Source organism: Erpetoichthys calabaricus, chromosome 10 (genome assembly GCF_900747795.2).
Source record: "Erpetoichthys calabaricus chromosome 10, fErpCal1.3, whole genome shotgun sequence".
Classification (NCBI taxonomy): Eukaryota; Metazoa; Chordata; class Cladistia; order Polypteriformes; family Polypteridae; genus Erpetoichthys; species Erpetoichthys calabaricus.
The window spans coordinates 31,978,542-32,005,005 of NC_041403.2; the positions used below are offsets into that span (position 1 = coordinate 31,978,542).

The 26,464-nt window shown below is 37.7% G+C and overlaps 1 protein-coding gene across 4 annotated transcripts in view; it reads left to right on the forward strand.

Moving 5' to 3' along the window:
- The window catches only part of crb1 (crumbs cell polarity complex component 1), a 223,505-nt gene that overhangs the window by 81,469 nt on the left and 115,572 nt on the right, over positions 1–26,464 (forward strand). For all 4 annotated transcript variants that reach the window (XM_028811039.2, XM_051932884.1, XM_051932883.1 and 1 more), the window contains exon 5: positions 5,179–5,361. In XM_028811039.2, coding sequence (XP_028666872.2) covers positions 5,179–5,361 — 183 coding nt within the window. The remainder of the gene's footprint in view (positions 1–5,178; positions 5,362–26,464) is intronic.

The following is a 26,464-nucleotide window of genomic DNA, read 5'->3' on the forward strand; positions in this document are numbered from 1 at the left end:
TTTTGTTAATCCTGTTTCTTTTGTAGTAGTACTTAGAGAGCATGAGGTGAAAGAACTGCAACCGTCTGGAAGCAGAATAACCTTCTTCCAACCTTTGCCATTCATGTTCATTGAGCAAGGGAGAGAAGAAGTGATAAAGCAAGCTTCCTACTAGTACTTGTGCTTTCATAAATTAGTAAATATCATAATCAAAAATCTGTTCCTTCATGGCTTTGTTACAGGTTTTTCTTTGGTTGTGGGTGTTGGGAACAACATGTCCACCTTATGTAATAAATCTTTCCTACTTCTGACTGGAACATTTCTATAAAGATGCATTCTTCTGTGAATAAGAAATGTGTTCCTTTATCCTGATATCACATACACTGAATCTAAGGGAACTGATTATTGAAAATGCAAACATAATTATTATAATCATCTATCATTTGCAAAAAGAACCACTACTGTATCTTGGCTGAACACTGCCAGTTACTCAATCAATTTCTAGAGAAGTCTAGACTTTTTAACATGTCCTGCCAGGAAGAAAATCAGCGGGAAGACTTTGAACAAATGAACGGGAGCCAAAGGGAAAAACTTTGTAGACAATGAACTTTCAGGAGTCTGAGCTTTTCCATCCATGTGTTTATTTTGTAACACTGTTTACCCAGAAGAGGGTTGTGAGTAATATGGAGCCTATCCCAGCATGCACTGGGCACAAGGCAGGAATGTGGATTGAGAAAGTATTCAGAACCCTTCCCTTTATTCACATTATTTTATGTTTCAGCCTTGTGCTAAAATCATTTCATTTTATTTTTTCCACCATCAAGCAACAATTAATGCACCAGAAAGACAAAATGAAAATAGGATTTGAGATATTTTTGCAAATTTATTAAGAATACAAAAAGTGAAAGGGTCTAAGTACTTTCTAAATCCACTTGTATATGGGGGTCAGTTTAGCATTACTAATTCACCTAATGTGCATGTGTTTGGGCGGTGGGGGTAAACCCATGTGAGAACAGGGAGAACATACAATACAATACAACTTATTTTTTTCGTAGAGCGCTGTTCAATGAGTGCAGGTACACAGCGCTATGAACAACTCATAGTTAAAATACAAGTACAGATCATACTAATTACTAAATAGAGAAAGTTCGATGTATCTATATATGTAATAAGAACCTCTTTACAAAATATGTTGTAACAGTTCTTAAAGAACTGGAATGGTGGGTTCAAAATGCACTCTTGAACTTGTTGTCCTCAAGTACAGAAACTTACCTGTTTACCTGTGACACAGCAAATTGTGCTGAGGGATCACAAAATGTCACGTTTCCCTCCCAGCAACAAAGATAGTCCCTGAGATAACACTTCAGGGACACAAATTTTCTGGGGATTGCTGGGAATTATAAGTAGTGGGTTCTACCATTCCAGCTAAACAGGAAGCCCCAATCGAGTTGTTTCCCTGCAGCTTACATTTGGCAACACAACATGTTTGAAAATGGTGGTAGAGTCCATAAGTATTACTGCTCACTATTAGGGACAGCTGCTACATATGAGTCTGTGTTAAACTTAGTTTGCTTCTTTGGTAAGTATTAAAAAAGAAAATTACTAGGTGAAAATAATTGAAATTCAGTTTAATAGAAAAATTTGTAAGTTGTATGTGCTTGTTAGCATCTGTAAAATTGGAGTAAAATGAGACGCACCTTTTTAAAAAAAAAAAAAAAAAAAAATATATATATATATATATATATATATATATATATATACATATATAGTAAAGTATAGCAAAATAGGACACAAACAAAAATAAATAGCCACCAACTTGGTGACCCCATATACTAGGACTTGCAAAATCAAGGAAAAAAAATTCAAAGTAGTGTTTTCAGACTGAAAATCTTTTTAGGAGCTGAAGCAAAATGGACGACATCCAGCATATGTGTTCAAGTGGTAGGAAGGGAAGTGTCCAGGCACACAAACCTGGAAATGACATCAGCAATGAAGTGGCTGTCAGCCTTCCATTCTGCAGAGGAAGTTGAAAAAAGGCATTAGTTAACAGTGCCAACTCTGGTCTGACAGTTAATTACCATCACCAAAGCCCTTATGCTTGTTCATGTGCATGACTATATTTATGCCAACACTAACTTTTGAGTTTTTCTTCTTCAGTTAAATATCTACAGAAAATTATTTACTTTACCATTGAAAATGTATTGTAACAACATGAGTTCATTAAAAATACTGAACAGATAAATATGTGTAAAAGTCTTTTGTCAGGCAGAAAATTATGATGAGTTTCAAGGGGTTTAATACTTTTGCACGCCACTGTGTATATATAGCAGCTTCATATATATACTGTATGTATATCTATATATATATTATAAAAGGAAATCCTGGGACAAGACTTTCTCTGAGATAATTTCAACTCTCGCAAGATGAGACTTTTTGCCAAGAGATTTTCACAAGTCCCGCCCTCCTCTCAAACATTTACAGCCACGCCCACGGTCCAATCACTTCTCATTCGTGTGAATGCTATTGTCAGACACAATTCCTGCACTCTCAGCTCCAAGCGGGGTCAGAAATAAAAGACAAAGAGTAGAAGACAAACTAGAACTTCATAAAGAGGTTCAAAAATGTTGGCGCAATACACATGCAGAGCAATTTAGAGATTATGAAAGTACTAAAATTCGAAAGTCTCCAAAAACTGATAGTAAAGATGGCATTAGTGCTAATATGTGAATTAAAATGTGAATTTCCCATTGGGATTAATAAAGTATCTACCTATCTATCTATCTATCTATCTATTAAACGGAAATTATTACTTGAAATAACAGAACAGCGAAAAGAGATTGAATATATGGACATAGGTGATATGACAGAAATATGTAGGTATTATTTGGCTTTAAACTTTAAGTCAGAGACTTGTAGATCGTCTAATTTGTGTTGTCATCAGGGAAAAGTACTGTTTCTTCCCAATGAAGAGGCCTATCCGTGTGAATTAAAAGATTTGTTTTTTGTGAAAGTGAAATCCACATATGCAAGCGGCAGAGACGCGAAGTAGCTGGTGCTAGCGCACGCACAGGGGTTGGTGAGAGAAGCGAGCAGGAGGCAGAGCCCCCTAGTATAGATACAGTATAAATAAAATATATATATATATAGTGTCGCAGGTGGCTGTGGGGGCGACCCAGCCGGGATGCCCCGGAAGACCAGAAGAGGGCTTATGCCTTCTCCAGACCACGTGGGGGCGACTGCCCTGGTACCTATGGGGACCACGGGTATAGAGCTTTGAATCTCAACCCTGTAGGGGCCCATGGTCACCACCAGGGGGCGCCCCAATGCCTTTGGAGCCCTGGACCTCAGGACTTCCGCCACTCCCGGAAGTGCTGGGGGGAAGAGAAGCCGGGACACCCAGAGTGCTTCCGGGTGCGCAGCTGGCACTTCCGACAAAATGGGGAGTGCCGGTGGAAGATTGTCGGGAGGCACCTGGAGCACTTCCGGGTGATTATAAAAGGGGCCGCCTCCTTCCGTTTCTTGGTTTGAGTCAGGAGTGGAGAAGGACGGAGCTCGGGAGGAGAGGCAAGGAGGCAGCCTGAAGAGTAAGGCATTGGACTGTTGGCCTGGACTTTAGGGGTTTGTGGTGCACTTATAGTTGTAAATAATGCATAATAAACGTGTTGTGGGTGACTTGAATGTGTCCGCCTGTCTGTGTCTGGGCCGGCTTCCACAATATATATAAAGAGAGAGTGAGAGAGAGAGACCCAGTTTAAAAGCAGTGTTGGGGTAACAGACAAGATCCCGGTTATAGTAAGCCTGTATCAGGAATCTACTTTAAGTCCTTATGTCTTTGATATGGTTATGGATGGGCTGACTTGTGAGATAAAAGATCAACCCCTGGTGCAAGCTTTTTTAACTGATGACATTGTGTTGTGTAGCACCAGAAAGAAGGAAATGGACAGGAAGTATAGAATCGAGAAAGGCTTTGGAAGATAGAGGGTTGAAGATAAAATGGAAGAAGACAGAATATATTTTTTGAAGTTTAATGATGATCAGGTTTCAGAAGTTAGCCTGCAGGGAGAGCTATTGAAAAGCAGTAGCATATCTAGGATCAGTCGTTGCCTAGAATAGAGAATTAGATGAAAAGATAACACACAGCACAATGTGAAATGGAAAAACTGGAAGAAGGTTTCAGGAGTGATCAAAAAATTATGATAAAGGTAAGATGTTTAAGACAGTGGTAAGACCAGCAATGATGTATGGAGCTGAGACATGGTCAGCAAGGGGAGCGCTGAGGAAGAAGTTACATATGGGAGAAATGAGAATGTTGAGATGGATGTGTGGAGTTACAAAAAAGGACAGAACAAGAACAATCAGAGGTACAACAAAAGTGGGAGAGGAATCTAAAAAAGTACAGGAAAGTACTTTGATAGGATGAAGTGGTATGGACATGTAATGACCATGAATATGTGAGCAAAGAGTGATGGGAATGGAAGTACAGGAGAAGAGAAAGAATAGGAGGCAGAAGTGGTGGTTGATAGATAAAGTAAAAGAAGATCTGAAAGAAAACGGTAGGAGGTGCAGAGCTGAGCTGTATGGAGAAGGTTGCTTAGGTACATTGCTTCCACATAGAAGTGGGAAATAAAATTACGAAGAAGAAACTGATTGAAAGTAGTCTGTATCAAACTTCAGGTATCAATACACAGTGTACACAGTGTAGAGTCAATCAAAAAATAAAATTAACAAAAGTTAAAGTAGAAGCCACAAAGATAAAGTAGAAGCCACAAAACTAAAATCTCATTTGGCAAAAGTTGCTTACCGAGACTTCAGCTTACTAACAAGGGTGTCATCAGAAGATCCCAGGTATCTGGTGGATTAATTCTGGGTAAGTAGTTATGAGTGGCAGTCTGCAGAGTTGCAGGTTACAGTTCTGTAGTGCTTCATTAAAGGTTTCTCTTACTAACATATTTTTCTAGATTTTCCAGCTTAATATTTACTATAGCCATTATTAGTTTTCTCATCTGTGTCATTTCTTGTGATAAGCATTATAGTTAAAAAAAAAATTCCAAAAGTTTCACTTTTAAATCTACATGTGAAAGTTCTGATAATGAAAGTGTGGTACAGTATGTTCATGATCAATCATTTAGAACTGCTAATAAAATTCCCAATGTTTTAAGTGATATCTTATTGTTGTGTTGCTGTTTTATGTTCACATAGGATTTACGGGGCGAGACTGCGAGATGGATATAAATGAGTGCAGTAGTAACCCATGCTCAACTGAAGGCACATGTATAGAGTTATCATGGAAGGAGTACTATGGGATAGCCCCTGAGCTGCCAGCAAACTTTGAATACAGAAATGCTGTGGGATATATCTGCAGATGTCACCAAGGCTATACAGGTAAACTATTACTATAACATTATGTACTTATAACACTACTTTACATTTCATTTTGGGGACAACTATGAAAAGGTCACTTTTGTAGAGATCAAGTGCTGAAATTGCATCTTGACACAGAGTTTAAAAAAATTAATACGTAAAAAACTGGTCCAAATTGAGTAGATGGCAATTGTTAATTCCCTAGAGGATGGTTGGGTGTCCTGCCCAGGATGGAGGCCGAATCCTTACCTGGCTGGGATGCCGTAATGGAAGGATGGACTAAATGGGGGCAATATCTCATCCTGATTGGGATCCCTGAAGATTACAGGAACTGACAAGAGAGGACGGCAGGGAGCAGTTCATCACCCCCTATAATAGGTGGCAGTGTCCCTCATATAGAGTTCCAGTTTGGACACCTGCATGGGAGTTGGAGTCCAGAGGTGCAGCCCTTTAGAGGTGTCTGGTGGATGAATGATGGCACACACTGCTAGGGGAGGACCTCCATGGCTTTCTTATGACCCAAAAGTACTTCCAACTGGCTATATCACATCACCGGAAGTGCTCCCGGGTCCAGCATAAAAGGAGCCCGCTTCCGTAGCTTGACGAGTCAGAGCTGGAAGGAAGGAAGGCAACACTTGTCTTGGAGGAGTATTAGTGTGGGGAGAAGAAGGAGAAGAATAGAGTAGAGAAGAGACAACCTGTTTATTGTTATACAAGGTATTTGTGTAATAAAAGAACTCCTTGATTTAAACTCAGGACTGTTTTGTACGTTTGTGTTTGGGGCTCTTTGACGCCACCTAGCTTTCAACACAATTAAATTACGAACATGCCTATTTACCAGCAAACAATCAAGGGAGGCCATCAATGATTCAAAATGTCCTGATACACTAAAAAAAATACAGGATTTTCTAGTCAGTCAGTAAGTTATACAAAATATGTTGTAATAAAGTTGAAGTGATGGGTCTTGAACTTGTTGCCTTTATGCACTTCTGACACCCTGAAATTTGATATAAATAATACCTCCAAATAATTTGTGTTTAGTTATTAGTTTGTCTTTTTTATTATGTATTACATCTAACAGGAAAGATCCAGTAACGTTTTCTCCTAAAATACTGATAATCTCCAAAAAAAAATAAAAACAAGAAACAGACGGATTGACAGGACCCAGAGGGTGATTTGCTTCACTCACTTCACATCGGCTGCCGCACTGGAGTAAGAATCCTTTCTATTTGATTGCAAAATAACAATCAGTCCGAGTCATTTGTGGTATGCAGGGAGGAAAGGCTAAATAAATTCCAGAGGTGAATAAAGATTACCTGCCTGTCAAAAAAAGTATGACGAAGGGAGATTATAGCACTTACAAGAAACTTGAAAGAAATGAGCCGTGGGAGTGCACACAGATCAGAAGAGGAATATATAGTTTCAAAGTGTTATTATTGCCCAGCATGGCAGTTTTAGATACAATTGGAATAACTAAATTATGCAGTTAATGGCTAAATACACCCATCAAGATTGAGCCCTTCATACAATAAATGAAAACATAACTGATAAATGATAACTATGTCCCTTGGCCAATACAGCAAATCTTCTCAAATTGCAGTTGGCCTAGTCTTTGGGTAAAAGGTGAGGACATCCACACACAAACTAGTGTGAAAAATACCCCGAGGTAATCAGAGTTCTTTTTGCGTTCCAGTGTTGACAGAACACTGAAACCTTACTCTAGTACTATGGAGTACACAACAGGTTAGCTATATTGAATGGTATCAGTTAAGCAGACAAACTTCATCATACGTGGATACGCAATCCTCAAACATAACACACACCACCCTGTACTTCTGACCAGCATCACAAAGACAAGCCACTTTCATTACACATACAAATTTACTGGCTATTTGTATTTAATTATATTTTAGTAAACAGTTAACCCCAATTATGGGGTTATGTACTGAACAATAATGAGCAGCAACACCACACGGCCTGAGTAGCAGCAGTCCATCCAGCAAGATAGGAAAGTGCATCCTTTAAATCAGGATAATTTGAAAAGATGGCAGAAACCTTTGTTGGAAATTAAAAAATCAGAGACACGCGCAGACATAAGTGGTTTCCACTAGCTGAGCACTGAACTTCCTCCTTTTGTTGGCCTTAGGCACATTTCTATTTTTACTAAATACTTTGTTAGTTTCTACTATATTTTTATTGGTAGAATCAATTAATGGTAGACAAGACACTCCTGGAAGCAGCTGCTTTTGAACTGCTCAGTTTGCTGTTGTAAGTCACCTCATTGATCTTAACATGCCACTCCTGAGCTTGGGTTTGGAAATTTGTAGTTTGTGTTAAACTAATATTATTATTATTTTTTGCCCTAAATATCATTTCATTGGCTGTTGTTGTTGGAGCATCTTGTAGGATTCATTTCTGTGGTTTGCTTAAGCATCTCACTGAAAACTGGTTTTAAAGTTATTGCTATGTAGCCCTACCCAGTTTTTCAGCTGAGTCAAAAAACACAATTTTAGATGCCATTAATACCTTCTTGTAGTGCCTGTTTATTTGGCATCACGTTGAATGACACCTTCCCCACTAGTTTGATATAAATCAAAATTTAATTTCTTCTTAAAGGAAGCATTTTATGATTATGTTCCAATGCTCATTCCTGGCTGTCATTGACCCCGAGCCCTGGTGCGTCTCCGTCCTCTCTTATAGTTCACTTGGTTCACAGACTAACATCCTTTAACTTGATGAAGATTACTCTTCAGACTTATTTGTTTTCTCTGGCTCATATTTTCTAGTCTTGTCTGTCTTAAATGCTGGATTTCTAAAAATCCTGAACCACAGACTTTTATTGTGCATGTATCCAATTATGACTTGACACTCACACAGAGTACAACTTTTAAACAGTAAGTCACACGCATCTATCTGGTAGCAGGCAAAATTTAACATGACTGCTTCATGATGTTGTCATAAGGAGTATAATTACATTAGAATGCAAAAAAAGATTTAGTTGGTCATATGTGACTAAAAATAAAATTTGTGGGGCGCCCATAAAAAAATTAATTTAATTCAATTAAAATTCATAGATTTGTGAATTTTCTAACTAGCTTAAGAAAATGATGCATCACAATAAAGTTGTGTATGTATGTGTGGTATGTAGGATAAGGGTTATAATTAGAGAAATTTTCAAATTGTAAGAGATTTTTTTTAATCATTTAAGGAATCTATGCATTTTATTTGAATTAAAGTAATTCTTTTATGGCTGCCCCACAATTTTACTTTTCATCATTTATGACCAAACAAAATCTAAGTACAAAAATTTTTTTTTTAGTTTTTAGTGCATTTTTGAATAAAATCATGTCACTTAAACATTCTAATTTTTATATATTTTTTAGCCACCCTAATGCCACACAGTCCTCGGCATGCTGTAATAACCTTGACTTGGGTGGGAAGGTGATTTGAAAGTGTGATAAAATTCAAGGGCATCAGCAAGCCTCAAACCCCCAAACACGAACATGCAAAGAGTTCTGGGTTCAAATAATGAAACATTTACTCAGATCTCCTCCACAAAGTACCACAAACACAAGTAATCTCTCTCTCCATAATCCATAAATCCTCTCTCCTTAAATACTCTCACCACCGCACTGCCTTCCTCCAGTTGAGTGTTGCCTTCCTTCCTCCCAGCTCCGACTTACCTGGACATGGCAGTGCGGTCCCTTTAATTGAATACCCACGGAGTATTTCTGGTGCCAGGGTGACTGTCCGATGGAAGCACTTCCGGGTCATACGGAAATCCTATTGTAGGAAGTGCATCTCTCTGCCGTGCCCACTTGCGGCACCCATGGACCCCAACAGGGCTGTGCTGCTGGACTACACTTCCCAGCATGCCCTACTGGTTCCATACTGTGCACCGATATCCAGGGCTGCTGCCATCTAGCATACTAGGAGAATAAAGAGTCCCCAATGACGTCTTCTTCTGGTGGGCTCTCCTTCCATCTTCTCCGGCTCCTTCCTCTATCCTGGTAGAGATGTCCATCTGTCTGTTCTGAGCCTCCCATCCGGATAAGGAACCATTCCCTCCTCTGGTCCGTATGCCCATCCAACCCTTGTGGCATTTACAACAGAAATGACATTAGTGACAGAGTGGAACCAAACCGGTTACCATCTTAAAGTGAAACATAACATTGATTCATGTTCATTTCTCATTTTAGAAAATCCTAACCATGTTGAATCCTTACTCGTGTGAAGTACTGTAAATATGCGTTTTTCTATTAAAGAACTGAACCTTCAATCTTTCTTTGGAAAGCCCAACACTTTATTCATTGAGCCAATATCGTCATATCACTGCAAGAAGTGTTTCACCAAATCTTTATATAAATGATGAAAAATTGGTAAAAGAAAAAAAAAATAGTTTGTGTACATTGGTCTCAAATCTTCAACCCTCTTGCCCTCTTTACCCATCCTTGGAGATGCTCTCTTTCCCCGGGTCCTTCCATCCTGCTGGCATCCCGGCCGGGTAATGGCCGAGGCTGCCCATCACAATAACTACTTTTTTAAATTAAGCTTTGTTTTGGATAACTACACTACCAAAGAAATTAAACAATATGACAGCATTTTATTTTACTTTTATGCCATATGCATTACGGATATACTGTACATTTCCTTAACATATTTTTCTAGCTAGAAAAGTATAGATTTTAAAAGAATTGTATTTATTTTAGTATTTTTATGGTTACTGAACAATGAGCATACAGAATTTCATTTTGTTAATAAAACATGAGCAGGTAACACCAGTGGTCCATAAGTTAATTATATCAAAACCAAAGTTAACACATTAATATAGGACATATGGCATCTTTGCATCTGATTATGCATAAGCTTTTTTTTTTTAAATGATTTTTAAAGAGATAAAGAAAACAATTTGTTATCAGAATCAACCAACCAGTAACATGATATCGGTGATCAGTGTCGGCATTAAAAAACCCTGATTGGAGCATCTGTATCAAATATTTTAGGTGTTTTTTTATAGATTTGAGAGTGCTAAATCAAATTCTGACAACAGAATTTCTCTATCACATCAAGTTTTTGGGAGAGAACACTTAAGATGAAAAACAAACACTATTTTAGAGGAAAAAAGGTAATATATTCTTGAAATGTAGGAGCTGAAGGTTTATCCTGATTGCCAGCTCTACTAGTATTCATATGTTGCAGCATCGAGACGGATTTGAGTTTGACTTAAATGTAACACAATGCAATTCAAGGCTTAAGACACACTACATGTGAAATGGAGTGATGCAGCTGGTGTATCATTAAGAAACTGACCTAAACAGTGAAGGCCTTTTAGCAAACGACTATCTATATGGCGCACCAGAGTTTTCACCTTAAGGCTTCCATAGGGATTGAGATCTTTACTTATTTGGCTGACAACTTTATGCAAGGCAACTTACAACATTTAAGATACAATTGGTTGCATTTCTTTTGCTTTTCCAATTGGACTACAGGCAGGTCACATGACTTGCTCAGGGTCATACAGTAGCAGGATATGAGCCCACATCCTCAGGGTTTGTAGTCCAAAGCCTTAACCACTACACCACACTGTCTGCCCAAGATATACTATAGCACAATGGATTTCAGGGCTTAACAATAACTACTTGTGAAATGTGGTGCTGTAGTTCGTGTATCACTCTTGAACTCTTTACTATGCTTTACTATCAGACAGCTGATTTGCTACTGAATATTGAAGGTAAAAGTCAGCTTTTAATGAACTTCCCCTCCACTTCCTTTTATATTTCATCTACTCCCTTCAAAAAACTGTAAAACCAGTAATGTTTGTTGCCTCGATCACGGAAGGCTGTGTATTCTTTTACCGTTTGCTTACCTGTTAGGCGGAGTGGTGGCTCTGAGGCTAGGGATCTGCACTGGCAAGCGGAAGGTTGCTGGTTTGAATCCCGTAAAAATGCCAAAAGGGACTCTGCTCTGTTGGGCTCTTGAGCAAGGCCCTTAACCTACAATTGCTAAGCGCTTTGAGTAGTGAGAAAAGCGCTATATAAATGCAAAGAATTATTATTAAATTATTATTACATGGTCAAGACAATGGATGCATCAACCAGGCCTTGCATGTTTCTGTAAAAACCATTTGAACAGCAACTTTCTCTCACTGGACAATAAAAAGACATCTTTCTAACCCTCTAAAAATAAACTCATGCCTATTTGGAAAGAAAAGGAGGAGAGAAAAAAATCAGATTAAGAACAAAAAATGTCTTGTAAATATTTGATTTGGGTTAATTTCAACTCAGGAAACATTAAGAATGAGGAAGACTTCCGTTTTTCAGCTCAAAATATGCTTCAAATAATATTCTGAGCCAATCTTAGTAAGTTAATGCTTAAAGTTAAATTGCTCGATAGAAGAATAGCTGTTAGCGTGTGGTATAGACTAGCGGTTCTCAAACTGTGGGGGGCGCAAAGATGTGAAAAAAAGAAACAAGAATCGAAAATATGAAAAATACATCTATTGAAACCAAAACAAATTAACTTAAACTACATTCTGATACTAGAAAAATAAATATAAAGTTAGATAAATGTCGATAAAAGTTAAGTAGGTATAATAAAATATGCATCTAAGATATATAATTAAAAAAGAACAAATTGGTATTAGTGGGCTCCTTTCAAAAAAACGTTAGGGGGGGGCGCGATTAAAACTGTTATGAAAACTCAGGTCGCAAATACTTAAAGGTTGAGAAATGCTGGTATAGACTTTTACCCCCTGTAAATTAATATGAGATAGAACTTCCTTGCTATAATCTACAATACGTGTGTTAATTGAGTCAGTTGTTGTTTAGAAGAGGTCTCAGTGCTAGCAGGGACTGAAAAAACTATTTACAGCATGAAAATGGAATAAGCTTACAGTTTTCTGACCGTTTAGAAATGGCTCAACTGTAAGCAAACTTAAAGAAATGAATCAAGATATATAAGCTTTGAATGGAAATTTTCTTAAAAATAACTTTTCATTTTTTTGCTATTTCATTTTTTTCTCTCTTTTTGTGTGAACTGTTTTACTTTGAATTTTTACTAAAGTTTTTAAAACGAAGATAATTTGTCTGTGGAATCATTTCAATGCGTCAAGCTTTTGCCAGAATCCCATGAAGCAAACTGAAGTTGCAGAACTTTGGTAATTTTGGGTAAACACAGCTACAGCCATAAAACAAAAGTTAAACATTTTAACAAAATCAACCATTTTCACTGAAGCCAATATGTTACGGAAATAGTTTGTGGTGGTACACCAGTTTTCTTGTGGGGGAGGATTTTGGTACAGTGTTGTTGTCCATAATGGTTGATATTCAGTTGTTTCATTATCGGCTCAAGTATGGTGGTGGTTTTCACTGTGCGGTGTTTACTGCTTTAGAGTATGGAAAGTTTTTTTTTAAGGAACTGAGCTCTCAAGATCTGACTCTTGATGAAGATAACGAGGAAAGAATGGCACGGCAGCTGTATTTCCACTGAATCTACCATTAGGTCCAGGAATTCTTGAACTGAGATGCTCCAACGTTATCAGCTTTATAAAGTATAGCTAAGTACCTTTGTAGACACCAGCGCTGGGTAAACAGCTTTTTAAAGCTAAACACATTTGAGAATATGAATTGTAGGCCATCTTTGGTACAATATTAGCTTAACATTTTCCAGATATATTTATTTTCAATACAAGGACTTGTTTATACTTGACGCTCAGAACGCGTACGTGCATGCATCATGGCTGCCACGCATTCCCAACATTCATTTGACGCGTCATCTGAGCAGGCCCTCAGAAATTAACAAGATGCGTGCACGAGTTTCAGTCCCAGCAAAAAGTCAGGGGGCGTAAGTGTGCTAAAAGTTTGAAGTCTCTGTTTACTATCTACATGTGACAGAAAGCCCCTATGCGGATCCTACGTGATTGATGTGCGCGCTTCGATGTTTGATGAATGGATCTATGTGATGAAGCAAAATGCCGACATTCAAATGCATTCGTGGTGCTTTTATATTCAAGTGTTGCATATTCCCGATCGTAATGACACGAAGCATTTTAAAAGTCTCACATATAACAACAACAATAACAACATTTATTTATATAACACATTTTCATACAAAAAAGTAGCTCAAAGTGCTTTACATAATGAAGAAAAGAAAAATAAAAGACAAAGTAAGAAATTAAAATAAGACAACATTAATTAACATAGAAAGACAACATTAATTAACATAGAAGACATACCGTCTTTTGTGCCGTCTTTTTTTTCTGGGGCTTCCTCCTCACCTGACAGCAGCAATCGCCACACAGAACACATTAAATGTATGATATTCTAACTCTCTGCACATTTAGGTTTATACTTGATATCACTTTCATGATGAAATGCATTAAAGTATGTGTGTTACATTTTACAGATAAAGTGTTAATTTCATTTAAATAATGAATACTGTTAATAATGACACACATGGGGGTGACATGGTGGTGGAGCGGTAGTTATGTCGCTGGTGTTCCCTACCTGGAGTTTGTATGTTTTCCTGCTGGGTTTCCACCGTGTGCTCCGGTTTCCTTCCAAAGATATGCAGATTTGGTGACACTAAAATGACACGAGCGTATGTGTGTGCTTGAATTCACCTTGCGATGAGCTGATGTCCCTTTTAGAGATTGTTTCTGCTTCGTGCCCAATGCTTGCTGGAATGGACACATCCCTGGATTGATGGATATAATCATTAAACATCCTTTTCAGAGATATTGCGGTAAGGTGTCATCAGAATTTAATGGGTGTTCCAGGCAATTCACAACACAGCGAAGCCGAACCTGTACTCACCGTGATGATATCTCACACTGCCACCTGGTGGATTCTTCCAGATTTACGTAAAGTATGCGCGCAAGTATATACAGTAAAACCTTTGTGTAGCAGGAGCGTCCACTGGAGCATGCGTCGCATCTCATCACGTGAAGTATAAACCTGCCTTAAGCTTATTATTATTACACACAAGATGAATGATAAGGTTATTCATTGCTATTACTGGTTGGCAATAATGTGACTCATCCATAAATTGTATTAAGTGGTCTAGAAAAGGAAGACTGTTGCCCTCGATAGCTTTTTTCTTTCTTGAATCTGTTTAACCTGAACTTTCATTTTAATCTTCTTTGTAGCCAGTTAGCCTTAGATGAATATATCTATGACCATTCATGAATTCATTTGCAGTTCATGTTTTCAGGGAATTGGTAAAGGAATGAGGTGGGAACCCATCCTGGAAAGGCACAGTCAGATGCACACCATCATTCACTCACATTTGTCCAGTGTAGGAAGGTCGGTTAATCTAACACAGACATCTTTGTTATGTAGGAGGAATGCTCAAGCATCGTGAGAAAGATCCACACAGACCTGTGGAGAACATGCAGATTGCACAGGGACAGGCACCACAGATTGTTGTCTAAGACTCAGGACTGATAATGCAGGCACACTAAAAATTGTTCCTCATATGTTTATCATCTTAAATTATTACTATAGTCTGCTGTACAAAATTAATAAAAAATGTACTGTGTATATGTTCTTTCATTCTTTTTCTGAAGTTGGCTCATTGAAATACAGCTCTGTGGTAAGCCAGAGCCCATTTGAGTAGAATCTGGTGAAAAAACACAATCCAACCCAACATAACATGTCAGCTTATTGCAGTTTCTACGCATGTTGTTTTATGTTTTGTTTCAATTATATTGGTGCATGACTAAAGAGCCCTGAGTTTGTCAATATGAATTGTGCTGTACTGTATAAAAATAAATTCAATTTAATTACCAAGAAAATAGCCTCCTGATTCCCAAATTAAATTAAGCATGGTGTCTTGGCAACCAGTATTAAGCAGTTTAGTGTGTATTACGATAAGACGGCTGATCTGGCTGGGAGACGTGTAGCGTCCATGTTACTCAACTAGGCGCCTCCTGGAAAAGAAGAAAAAGGCAGACAGTGGTGATGGCATTTTTTTAATACAATATATATTTCTCTTTTTTATATACTTATCTATATAAAGTAATATCTAGAAGTTTACTTCTGCAGCTATGTTTGACACTGCAATATGGAGAATATTTGTTATGTTCATGCTGGTTTCAGGTAATTTTATATTAACTGTAAGTCAATTCTACTTCATTACAGATTTTGTTTAAGATAATGCATAGTGAAGAGGGTGGAATATTCAAAAGACTTTAATGACAAGAGAGAAAAGTAGCTGAACTCATGGAAACACTCTTATCTTCTGTAGACAAGAACTAAGGGCATCTGATTACAACAATTAAATTACAGGTCACAGAAAGAAGAAGAATAAAGTTGGGAATGCAGGGTTAGATATCCATTACCTTAAGGTTTAATCAAGATTTAATAGGCAAAAATATGAAATGTGCTCTGAAAAAAGGCTTTAATATCGCTTACAGAAATGAAATATATGCAGAATATACTATTTTAAAAATATACTGGTACCAATATGAATATAGTTTATAAAAAGTACTTCATGGAAAAATATATTACAATATCTTTCAATATGCTGTAATATATTGTATAATATGTAAATTCTTCTGGCATTTGTATATTGCAATTGATTTTTATAAATATAAGAAAATGTTTAGTAATGTATTTTAAAATGCTAAGAGTAATATACTATAAGACTTATTTTATAAAGCTATTACAATAAACTGTAAATGCTAGTTATTATATAAATTGGAATCAGTGGAAAGATTGTTTACATTTTCCAGTTAAAAAGACAAGGCATCAATAATGTGTCTTGGTTCTGTAAGCTTATTGTATTGCATTATTTATACCCAATATACTGTATCTGGAAATAAATTAAGGGAAATTTATGTTGTATCATATTTCAGATATAATCTTAAAAATATATATTTGAACTACATAAATGTTACATTTTATAAAAAAGATTTGTCCAAATATGTTTAGGCATATTGCAGTATATTCCATTTTTGTAAGAGATGTCACAGATCATTTGAAATGTACAAAGTAGTAAAAGGAAAATTCATTTAAAATGTTGATTTTATATGCACCACTATACCATAGGTAGATGTTAGGTAGGTAGATTGATAAGATAGGCACTATATTAGATATATGCCTCCTGTGACTGTAACTCCAAGGCTCTCTCTGTTTACTGTATTTCAATTAAATCTTAACATGCAGTGTGGATATATCATTTGCATATTACCTTTTAGTAGCATACAAATATAAAATATCATTTTCTACATATACTGTAAACTATACACATCAATTATGAAAATTCTCTATACGTTACTACCAGAAGCAATGATGCAATCTGCATGAAAACCAACATATAGAAAGAAAGGCATGTGTATAATAAATAAATAAATAAATAAATAAATAAATAAATAAATAAATAAATAAATAATGGGTAGTTAGCATTTGGGTAAACATGACCTATGATTTGCCATACAAGTGCTTATACGCCATGGCAAAGAATCAGAAAGGTGCTCACGTCCAGCCAGAAATCTGCAATGGCTCCCCCAGCTACATCTGTATGTTAGTGTCTTACAGATACTGCATTAGATAGATAGATAGATAGATAGATAGATAGATAGATAGATAGATAGATAGATAGATAGATAGATAGATAGATAGATAGATAGATAGATAGATAGATAGATAGATACCTTTATCTATGTCTTTTAAAACTATTTTGACTTCATGAAGTGATTAAATTATTTGTAAATGTAATCAAATTGAGTCACTCTTCAAAATCTTCAAAAGTCATTTTGCTTTGTTTAGAACAATGTAACTTTACAATGTATGAGAAAAACATGAGCAGTTACCACTGACTAGAGAAATTCCTCTTGTGTAAGGTAACTCGTATAAGCAGCTTACTGAAGGTCCCAGAATAACTAAGTGCGCTCTCTTAGTGCACACGAAATGCAATATCTTGACGTTATAAATGTAGTCTTTGGTATGTTTCTATGAGCAATGTTATGTGTGTGTGAGTATGTACATATATCATATGTGTTTGAGTATTTATAAATAGATTACAGATGAAATATATATTTAATTGAAATTTCATACATTCTTGCAACTAATATCTTTTTTACTGCTGCTGTTATTTTAAGAGCCACTTTTTGCATTCAACTCTAGGATGAAAGCAATGCTAAATATGTTGCATTTCTTTCTATCCTGCTTTATGTGGATATTTTTTCCCCACTTCTCTAGATAATAATGATCTAAGAGCTGAATTCAGTGGGAATTTTTCATTCATCTGGGAGGCAGCCCTGGGCACAGATGAGCTACATGTTTACTTCAAAGAAGCATCATAAGGAAAATTGACTATTGCTGCATATCAAAGCAGAACAGTATGCTGCACTGCAGCACTAAATAAAATAAATAGAAAAGAAGAGATGGACCATATAAGATCTATAAAAGGAATAAAGTGAAATGGCTATGTTACAGCGTATAAAGGATATTTCTCTTTTTATCACTTCATAAAGAGCTGCTCTGTTTGTAACAGCGGATTGTGGCCATTTCTAATCCTCTCTCCCTTTAAACATCCTATTAGCTCAACTACTGACAGTGTTCCTTTAATTAGCATTTGCATGGTTACTCCCGGATTTGACTTCACACACCTTTGATTTATAAGTTGGTTTGTGCAAAGGAGCCGCATAAATGTGTTTTAATGAAGTATATTGACACTAAATCTTAATTAAATTGATATTAAAATATTGTATTGTATTGATGCAGAGAATAAATAAAAAAACTAAATTAGGCAATCCACATAAAGAAGAAATAATTCTTATTTTTTGTTAAATGATAAGCTGTAAAGACATGAGGAATAGAAAGTATTGGTGGTGAAAGATGTTTAATTTGCTATTTCTTAAATCACATAAGCAGTGTGATCGTGATCTCGACAGATGGATGAATAGATAAAATGTTCTGCTCAGTGAGCTACTTTAGTTGTTTTTGAAGACATGTTCAGTTTGTAATGATTGATCACATTCTCAAGGTGGCACTGTGGTTAACATTGCTTTCTCTTAGCCCTTGAATTTCCAGTCTGATTCCTTTGCAGAGTCTGTAGTATCTTCTTATTGCTTTCCTTTGTAGAATCCACTTTCTTCAAACAGTCCAAACACATGCTGTTAGGTTTATTGGCAAAACTAAACTGGCTAAGCGTGATTGAGCATGGCTAATGGATCAGCATCCCAATAACCTTGCCAATAACTACTGTGTTAATAATGGACTGCAAGTTCCACACGGAAATGATTGGTTGTCAACCTGGCTGTCCAAGTTTAACCAAACTAAACAAAGGTTAACAAAAACAGCAGCTATGGGCGAAAATGAAACAGAAAAGTCCAAAATGAAAACAGTAGCTGTCAGGCTTAGTGATTCCAAGAATTCAGTCACCAGTAGGAGTTGCGTCCTGAGGCACGTTGTATTCAGAATGGCCGCGAGATTTAGAGGTGGAGGACCGGAAGGGACAGAATCAATTGCCTTTTTCTGGGCGTCTTCTCAGTAATGCATAGGGAATAGAAGAGGGCCCCCCTAGAAAATAGCGCTAGTGCCCCCTCTTGGCCAAGGGTGGTAGTACAAACCTTAGGTGAGCAGAGAGTGATCCACAGACACATGCGTGACACTTCAGAAACTGATTCAGCAACTGAATAGGTAGTTACTGTATATTCTCCAATACATTTTAATTTGACATTTCTTTACACTTTTAAACATATAAGAACATTACACAAATAAATATGATCACAGATTTCATTCACAAGTGGGTTAAGAAAAGAAATAACCCACCTAGCAATTTTAAATCATGGTTTGGCATTAACAAGCATGGGCAATGCACTGCATCTTCAACACAAACTTTCCATACATTACCAAAATCACTTGGTTTGCCCCTAACCCAATATTTTGTAATTTGTCTGTTGATATTTTGCATTCATGTGCATAATGTTTGGGACAAAGTCACTTTTTTCCATGATTTAACCTTCTGTTCCACCGTTTATAATTACAATTTAAAGTACACATTGCCAGCATTTATGTAAGGGTAGCTGCATACGTTTTGGTAATTCCATGTAGAAATGACACTTTTTGTACATGGTGCCCCCATTTCAGGGCACCGTATTGTTTGGGATATAACAATAGCAGGTCAATTAAAGCAATCATATTAAGTACCTTCTCACATATCTATATATATCTATATCTATCTATCTATATATATATATATATATATATATATATATATATATATATAAAACATATATATCATATATATGTACTTTCTCCGGTCCTGTTCAGCCTATATACATCGGACTTTCAATACAACTCGGAGTCCTGCCACGTGCAAATGTTCGCTGATGACACTGCTATCATGGGCTACATCAGGAGTGGGCAGGAGGAGGACTATAGGAACCTCATCAAGGACTTTGTTAAATGGTGCAACTCAAACCACCTACATCTGAACACCAGCAAAACCAAGGAGCTGGTGGTGGATTTTAGGAGGCCCAGGCCCCTCCTGGACCCTGTGATCATCAGAGGTGACTGTGTGCAGAGGGTACATACCTATAAATACCTGGGAGTGCAGCTGGATGATAAATTGGACTGGACTGCCAATACTGATGCTCTGTGCAAGAGAGGACAGAGCCGGCTATACTTCCTTAGAAGGCTGGCGTCCTTCAACATCTGCAATAAGATGCTGCAGATGTTCTATCAGACGGTTTTTGGCGAGCGCCCTCTTCTACGCGGTGGTATGCTGGGGAGGCAGCATTAAGAAGAAGGACACCTCACGCCTGGACAAATTGGTGAGGAAGGCAGGCTCTATTATAGGCATGGAGCTGGACAGTTTGACATCTGTGGCGGAGCGATGGGCGCTGAGCAGGCTACTGTCAATTATGGAGAATCCACTGCATCCACTAAACAGGATTATCTCCAGACAGAGGAGCAGCTTTAGCGACAGACTGCTGTCACTGTCCTGCTCCACTGACAGACTGAGGAGATCGTTCCTCCCCCAAACTATGCGACTCTTCAATTCCATCTGGGGGGTTAAACGTTAACATTATTCAAATATGTTGTCTGTTTTTACCTACATTGTTATCACTCTTTAATTTAATATTGTTTTTTGTATCATTATGCTGCTGCTGGAGTATGTGAATTTCCCCTTCGGATGCATAAAGTATCTATCTATCTATCCCTTGCTTACAGTGACTGCTTGATGTCTGCGATTCACTGACATCACCAGGTGCTGAGGATCTTCTCTTGTGATCCTCTCCCAAGCCTCTAATGCAGCCATCTTCAGCTCCTGCTTGTTTCAGGGGCTTGTCCCATTAAATTTTTTCTTCAGCAAATGTAAGACCTGCTCAATTGGATTTAAAACAGATGACTGGCTTGGCCAATCAAGAATTTTCCAATTTTTAGCTTTGAAAAACTACTGTGTCACAATAGCAATATGTTGGGGTCATTATCTTGTAGAGTGAAACATCGCCCAATGAGTTTGGAAGCATTTACTGGAAATTGAGCAGATGAGCTGTTTCTCTACACCTCAGAATTCATTGTGCTGCTGCTGTCTGCAGTTCCATCATCCATGAAGATACGTCTGTCAGTACCTGTGGCAACCATACATAACAATAATAATAATAATCAGGGCCGGATTAAGAGCTTTGGGGGCCCGTAGCACATTTCAAATTTGGGGGCCCTTTTGGTCTGCATCATCTGAAGTTTAGATTCTGAACAGTTCAAACCGGACTAAATAATTATTTTACTCTCGATTATAATAAGAATCTTATAATATTTATGTGAATTTTATGTGTTGGGCCCCTAAAGTTTTGTTGTGTAAGAAATTTACAGTTTAAAAACGTAAAGATAAAATTTTTAAAGGCCAGTTTTTCAATGCTACACTTTTTCATTAAATATTGGGTCCACCATTTGGGGGCCCCCGAAATTGCGGGGCCCGTAGCATATGCTACATGTGCCTATTGGTTAATCCGGCACAATAATTCATTACATTTATATACATACCCAAGCCATAACACCCACACCACCATGTTTAACAGATGAGGTTGGCTGCTTTGGATCTTGGGCAATTCCTCTTCATCTCCACACTCTGCTGTTACATCTCTCTGCTTCTCTGTGTCTTTGTCTCATCTGTCCACAAGACCTTTTTTTCCAGAATTCTGCAGGCCCTTTTAAGTACTTTTTTTGCAAACTGTAATCTGGCCATCCTGTTTTTATGATTAGCTAATGGTTTGCTTCTTTCGGTGTGCCATCTGTATTTCTGTTGATAGAGTCTATGACACATAGTCGTCTCTAACACTGAATCCAGCAGGGGGCGCTATCTCCCTGGTTGGAATAAGTTCTTTTGTAATTGCGGCATGTTACATAATTAGAAACTATATAGATATAATATAAAAAGGCGATACCCCTCCCTTAGTAATGCAGCAGTAAGAAATCACATAGGAGAAATAACTTAGCTTTCTTTAATGATGGTTTACACGGCATAATAGACGAGGAAGCCATGACAAGACCTTTTGGGTAGTGGGGGCCCGATGTGTAGAGTCTGCCATTTTCATCACTGCGTTGGAAGGATTTTCGAGCTCGGATGACAGTATCTGCCATCCATCCATCGGCTTCAAAGGTGTGCCGGGCAATGTTCCAAGGCTTTATACTCTTTCTTCATGTGCAGGCCCCCACTTAGGTGAAGCATGCCATTCCAAACAAGGAAAGGAAGATCCAATGTCATGCTGACTCTGACACACAGAAATAGCACAATTCCCATTTCGCAGTTGTCCTTAATTTGTCTTGTCTTAAAATGCTTGCCTAGCAGTTCTAAATGCTGGGCCCCTTTACTAAATCTGGCTTTGTGTTAGATGTACATGTGAGAAGAAAAGAAAAGCAGATTTAAAATATTTGCACAGAACACAGTGACATATTAAACTTATATTCTGGTTACAGACACACACATCTTCCTCCTGAAGACTGCTTCTGATCCGTCTATCATTTGAGGGTTTTTTTTTTTTTTACCTTAGTGAGGATTCCTCTGTCATCAGCAGTGGAGGTCTTCTTTGGCCTACCAGTCCCTTTGTGATTCCTGAGCTCACCAATGTGTTCTTTCTTCTTAATGATATTCCAGGCAGTTAATTTAGGCAATCCTAAGGGTTTCCCAGTGACTCTAATAGCTTTATTCTTGTTTTGCACCTCATAATGGCTTCTTTGACTATCTTTGACACAGCTCTGTTCCTCATGTTGAACAATTGCAACTACTGAGTCTAAAGGTAGTCTATAAGTAGAAGCAAGCCTGGGCATCTTATGCCTGTACTAATGAAGCATAATGTCCTGAAATAGGGGGTCCATGTGTAAAAAGTGTTGTCATTTCTACATGCTGTGACTGAAATGTACAAAAATCCTCTTAAATGAGAGTCTGCAATGTGCACTTTAATCACATCTGAATTGTTTGATTTGTAATTTTAAACTGTGGAGCAGAGGGGTAAATTGAAGAAAAATGTGTCTTTTGTCCAAAAGATTACGGAGGGCACTGTATGATTGTTTAGCGTTTTGTGTTTTAAAACATCAGCTGTGAAGTAGGTTAAATAAGGAAAAGAACAGGATAATAAGAATGCGTTCCATCTCACAGACAGGAGTGTAGACACGTCTCTTGCAAAGCTATGAAGCTCACATGTGGTTTAAAACTTCAAAAGAGAAACTGTTCAAATACGTAACATCATACAATGTTTATAAACATTAAATCTAAGATTATGTTCTTAGACTAATTGGATATTTGGGGAGTAATATACTGTAGTATAAGAATATCTTCTTTAGACATTGATAATTACAAATCATCCTCCTCACTGCCATTTGAATTGCTTTGAAAGACTATCTATGTGTAGGCTCTGACGACTCATCATTTTTAAAAATTGGTATATTTCTATATTTCCCATTGTGCCCATATGTGTTACTGTTCATTTGGTGTGCAGCACACTGGTGCCTGTGTGACTTTTCCTCCGGGTACACTCCTAAAGATGTGCGTGTTTTTCAATTAATAACCCTAAATTGCTTCTTTGTTTCGGTTTGTGTGTGAGTGGACTTCTTTGTGCTCAGTATTGCTGGGGTAGGTTACATCTTCAAATTGGCACAAATGGGTTTGAGAATGTCTTGTTATTTCCCTGGCTTGCACAAGAAGTCCTGATTATTGGAGAGAACCAGGCATGCAGTCTTTAGTATAATCATTTATTAGATCTTCTGATTTTCCTGGAAAGGGGTGTGTAGCACTCCTGATATCTTTGCAAAAGGGTGAAGGTCCAAGTCTTTAGAGTCCTGGTGCTTCCTGTTTCGCTATATGGTTGCGAGACATGGACACTATCCAATGACCTGAGACGAAGACTGGACTCCTTCAGTACTGTGTCTCTTCAGAGAATCCTTGGGTACCGCTGGTTTGACTTTGTGTCTAATGAGCAGTTACTCATGGGGTCCCGAATGAGGCACATTACCTTCATTGTGAGGGAGCATCAGTTACAGCATTATGGCCATGTGGCTTGATAACCTGAGAGTGATCCAGCTCTCAGGATACTCATTGTTGAGGACCCAAGTAGCTGGCCAAGGACAAGAGGACACCCAGGTAACACCTGACTGCAGTAGATAGACAGCCATTTCTGGAGGGTGGGACTGGACCGGGTTATCAACCAGGATCCTGAGCTGTTTTGTCATGTGGTGGGTGTGGTAACACTCTGTACCAGTGCATGCTTCCCAATTTGACTTTACTGACTTGATTCTCTCTTCCTATATTTCATCATACACAGTACTAACTGTCCCCCGCGGCTCTGCCCGCGTAGTAGTAAAACTTTAAAAATCAATAACAAACAGGTATCACTAGCTAAGTGGAGGCAAGGTACACTCCAAAACGTGGCCAGAGGTAGACTGATTCGAACGGAGGCTGGTGTGTGAATGAGGAGGGCTCCGCCATGCTCCCCACTCCTGACGTCACGCTTCCCCCTCCCCTTGGCCTGCAGCCTCTATCTCAGATTAACACGAATATATTGCTCCTGCAAGCGAATAATGATACTTAGCGCAATGAGAGAAGTAGCAAATACAACCGGAATGTTCAAGAAATTATAAAAAGAAACCCGATCTAAATCCGTTAAGTAGTTCTCTTGTGAAAAGCAGATAGACATATAGACAGACAGACAGACACTGGGTTTTATATAGATAGATAGATAGATAGATAGATAGATAGATAGATAGATAGATAGATAGATAGATAGATAGATAGATAGATAGATAGATAGATAGATAGATAGATAGATAGATAATCATGGCCTAATCTGAACAAAAGCAACTACTTTCAAGATTGAGGTATACATTAAGCAGGGGTCAACAACTCCGGTCCTGGAGGACCACCGTGGCTGCAGGTTTTCATTCTAACCCTTTTCTTAATGAGTGACCTGTTTTTCCTGCTAATTAACTTCTTTTGAAGTAATTTTAATTTACTTGTTCTTGAAGACTCAGACCCCTTAATTGTTTCCTTTTCCTTAATTAGCAGCCAAACAATAATGAGATACAAAATGAACCAAAGCAACTGGTGTCCATCATATAATATCTGAAAATAAAGAAAGATGAAGGTCTCAGAAATTCTGATCTGCTCAGGTCCACAAAACATTTTACCAGTGCTCTTAGAACAGAGAAAAACAACAATTTTGGAAATGTCTGCTAACAAGCCATGAAATTAAAGAACAGGTTTAATTAACGACAAGAATCAGTGCCTAATTAGGCAACTGGCTGGGGTGAAATTGGTTGGAGTTTGAGGCCCCTGACTTAGTTGGTCTTCTGTTGGCTCCCTCACTTCACATTTAATTTCTGTTTGGGTGCCATTTAAGGAAAGAAATTAAGCAATACAGAAAGAACTATGAAGAAATTCAGGGGAAACAATCTTAAAAAAAGCAATTCAATTAAAATGAATTCACAAGAAGTTAATTAACAGCACAAACAGGGCACTCATTAAAAAATAAGGGTTAGAATGAAAACCTCCAGGACCGGACTTGGCGACCCCTGCATTAGAGGCGCTTACCCCAATGTGCTAGTGATACTTCAAGGAGGCAGCGGTCCATGAACAGTGGGAAGCAGACTGTGAGATCATGGAATCATTCTAGGACAGGGGTTTTCAAACTTGGTCCTGGGGACCCACTGTGGCTGCAGGTTTGTGTTCCAACCAGCTTCTCTTTTAAATTGGACTCCTGGGCTAATTAAGCAAACTGTTATTTGCCAGATTCAGTGTTTTGGGAACAAAATAGAAATTAGAAAACTAAGTTTGGTAAAAAAAATATATATATATTAAAATGTACTAAGCAGTTATATAGGAATAATGTATTTTTTTTCTTTTTAACAATATTTTCATCTTGATTTTCATTCTACTTTTCCAGGTGTTCTAATTGTTTAATTAATCCATTATTTACTAATTAGTGGGTCTAACGTTAAAGCAGTTGCAGCCTTTCGTGATTCAGTGTTGTTTGCCTGGTGTCTGCTCTGCTTGTTTTTAATTGTCATTATTAAGATACAACGAAGGGACCAAACTGCACAGAGAAAGGGCAAAGTATAATGAAATCAATAAAAGAGAGTTAAGCATTTAAATCTATAGCAAAATTAGATCTATTTCTAAATGTCTCATACATGGAAAAATCATTCTGCTGTGCTTTTCTGAATGTAGAATAAGAGAAGAGAAAAAAAATAATGAGAAAAATGAGATCAGTGTGTTATCAGTGGTTACTGATTATGAATCTGGCTGGATCAAAAACCTGACGCCACAGTGGGTCCCCAGGACTGAATCTGAAAACCCCCTGTTCTAGGACAATGGCAGCATCACGACTTTGGACGTTGCCTTTTTGGAAAATGTCAATAGGCTGACCTGCCACAAACAGGGGTGTAGTGTTTTTATTTTATCAAACAGCCCACAGAAAACAGCAGAGACAGCCTGCTATAAACAGACAGAGGTGTCCCAGACCAGGACACCCAATGTTCTTGCAGTCTTGATTGCATTACTGTCTGTGTTATATCTATGTATGATCCAGTAATATATATAAGTTATATTTTTTTGCTTTTGTTTCGATCTGATGAATATTTTGTGTGTATTTGGGAATGCCATAGTTTTGGTCCCATTCACTGGG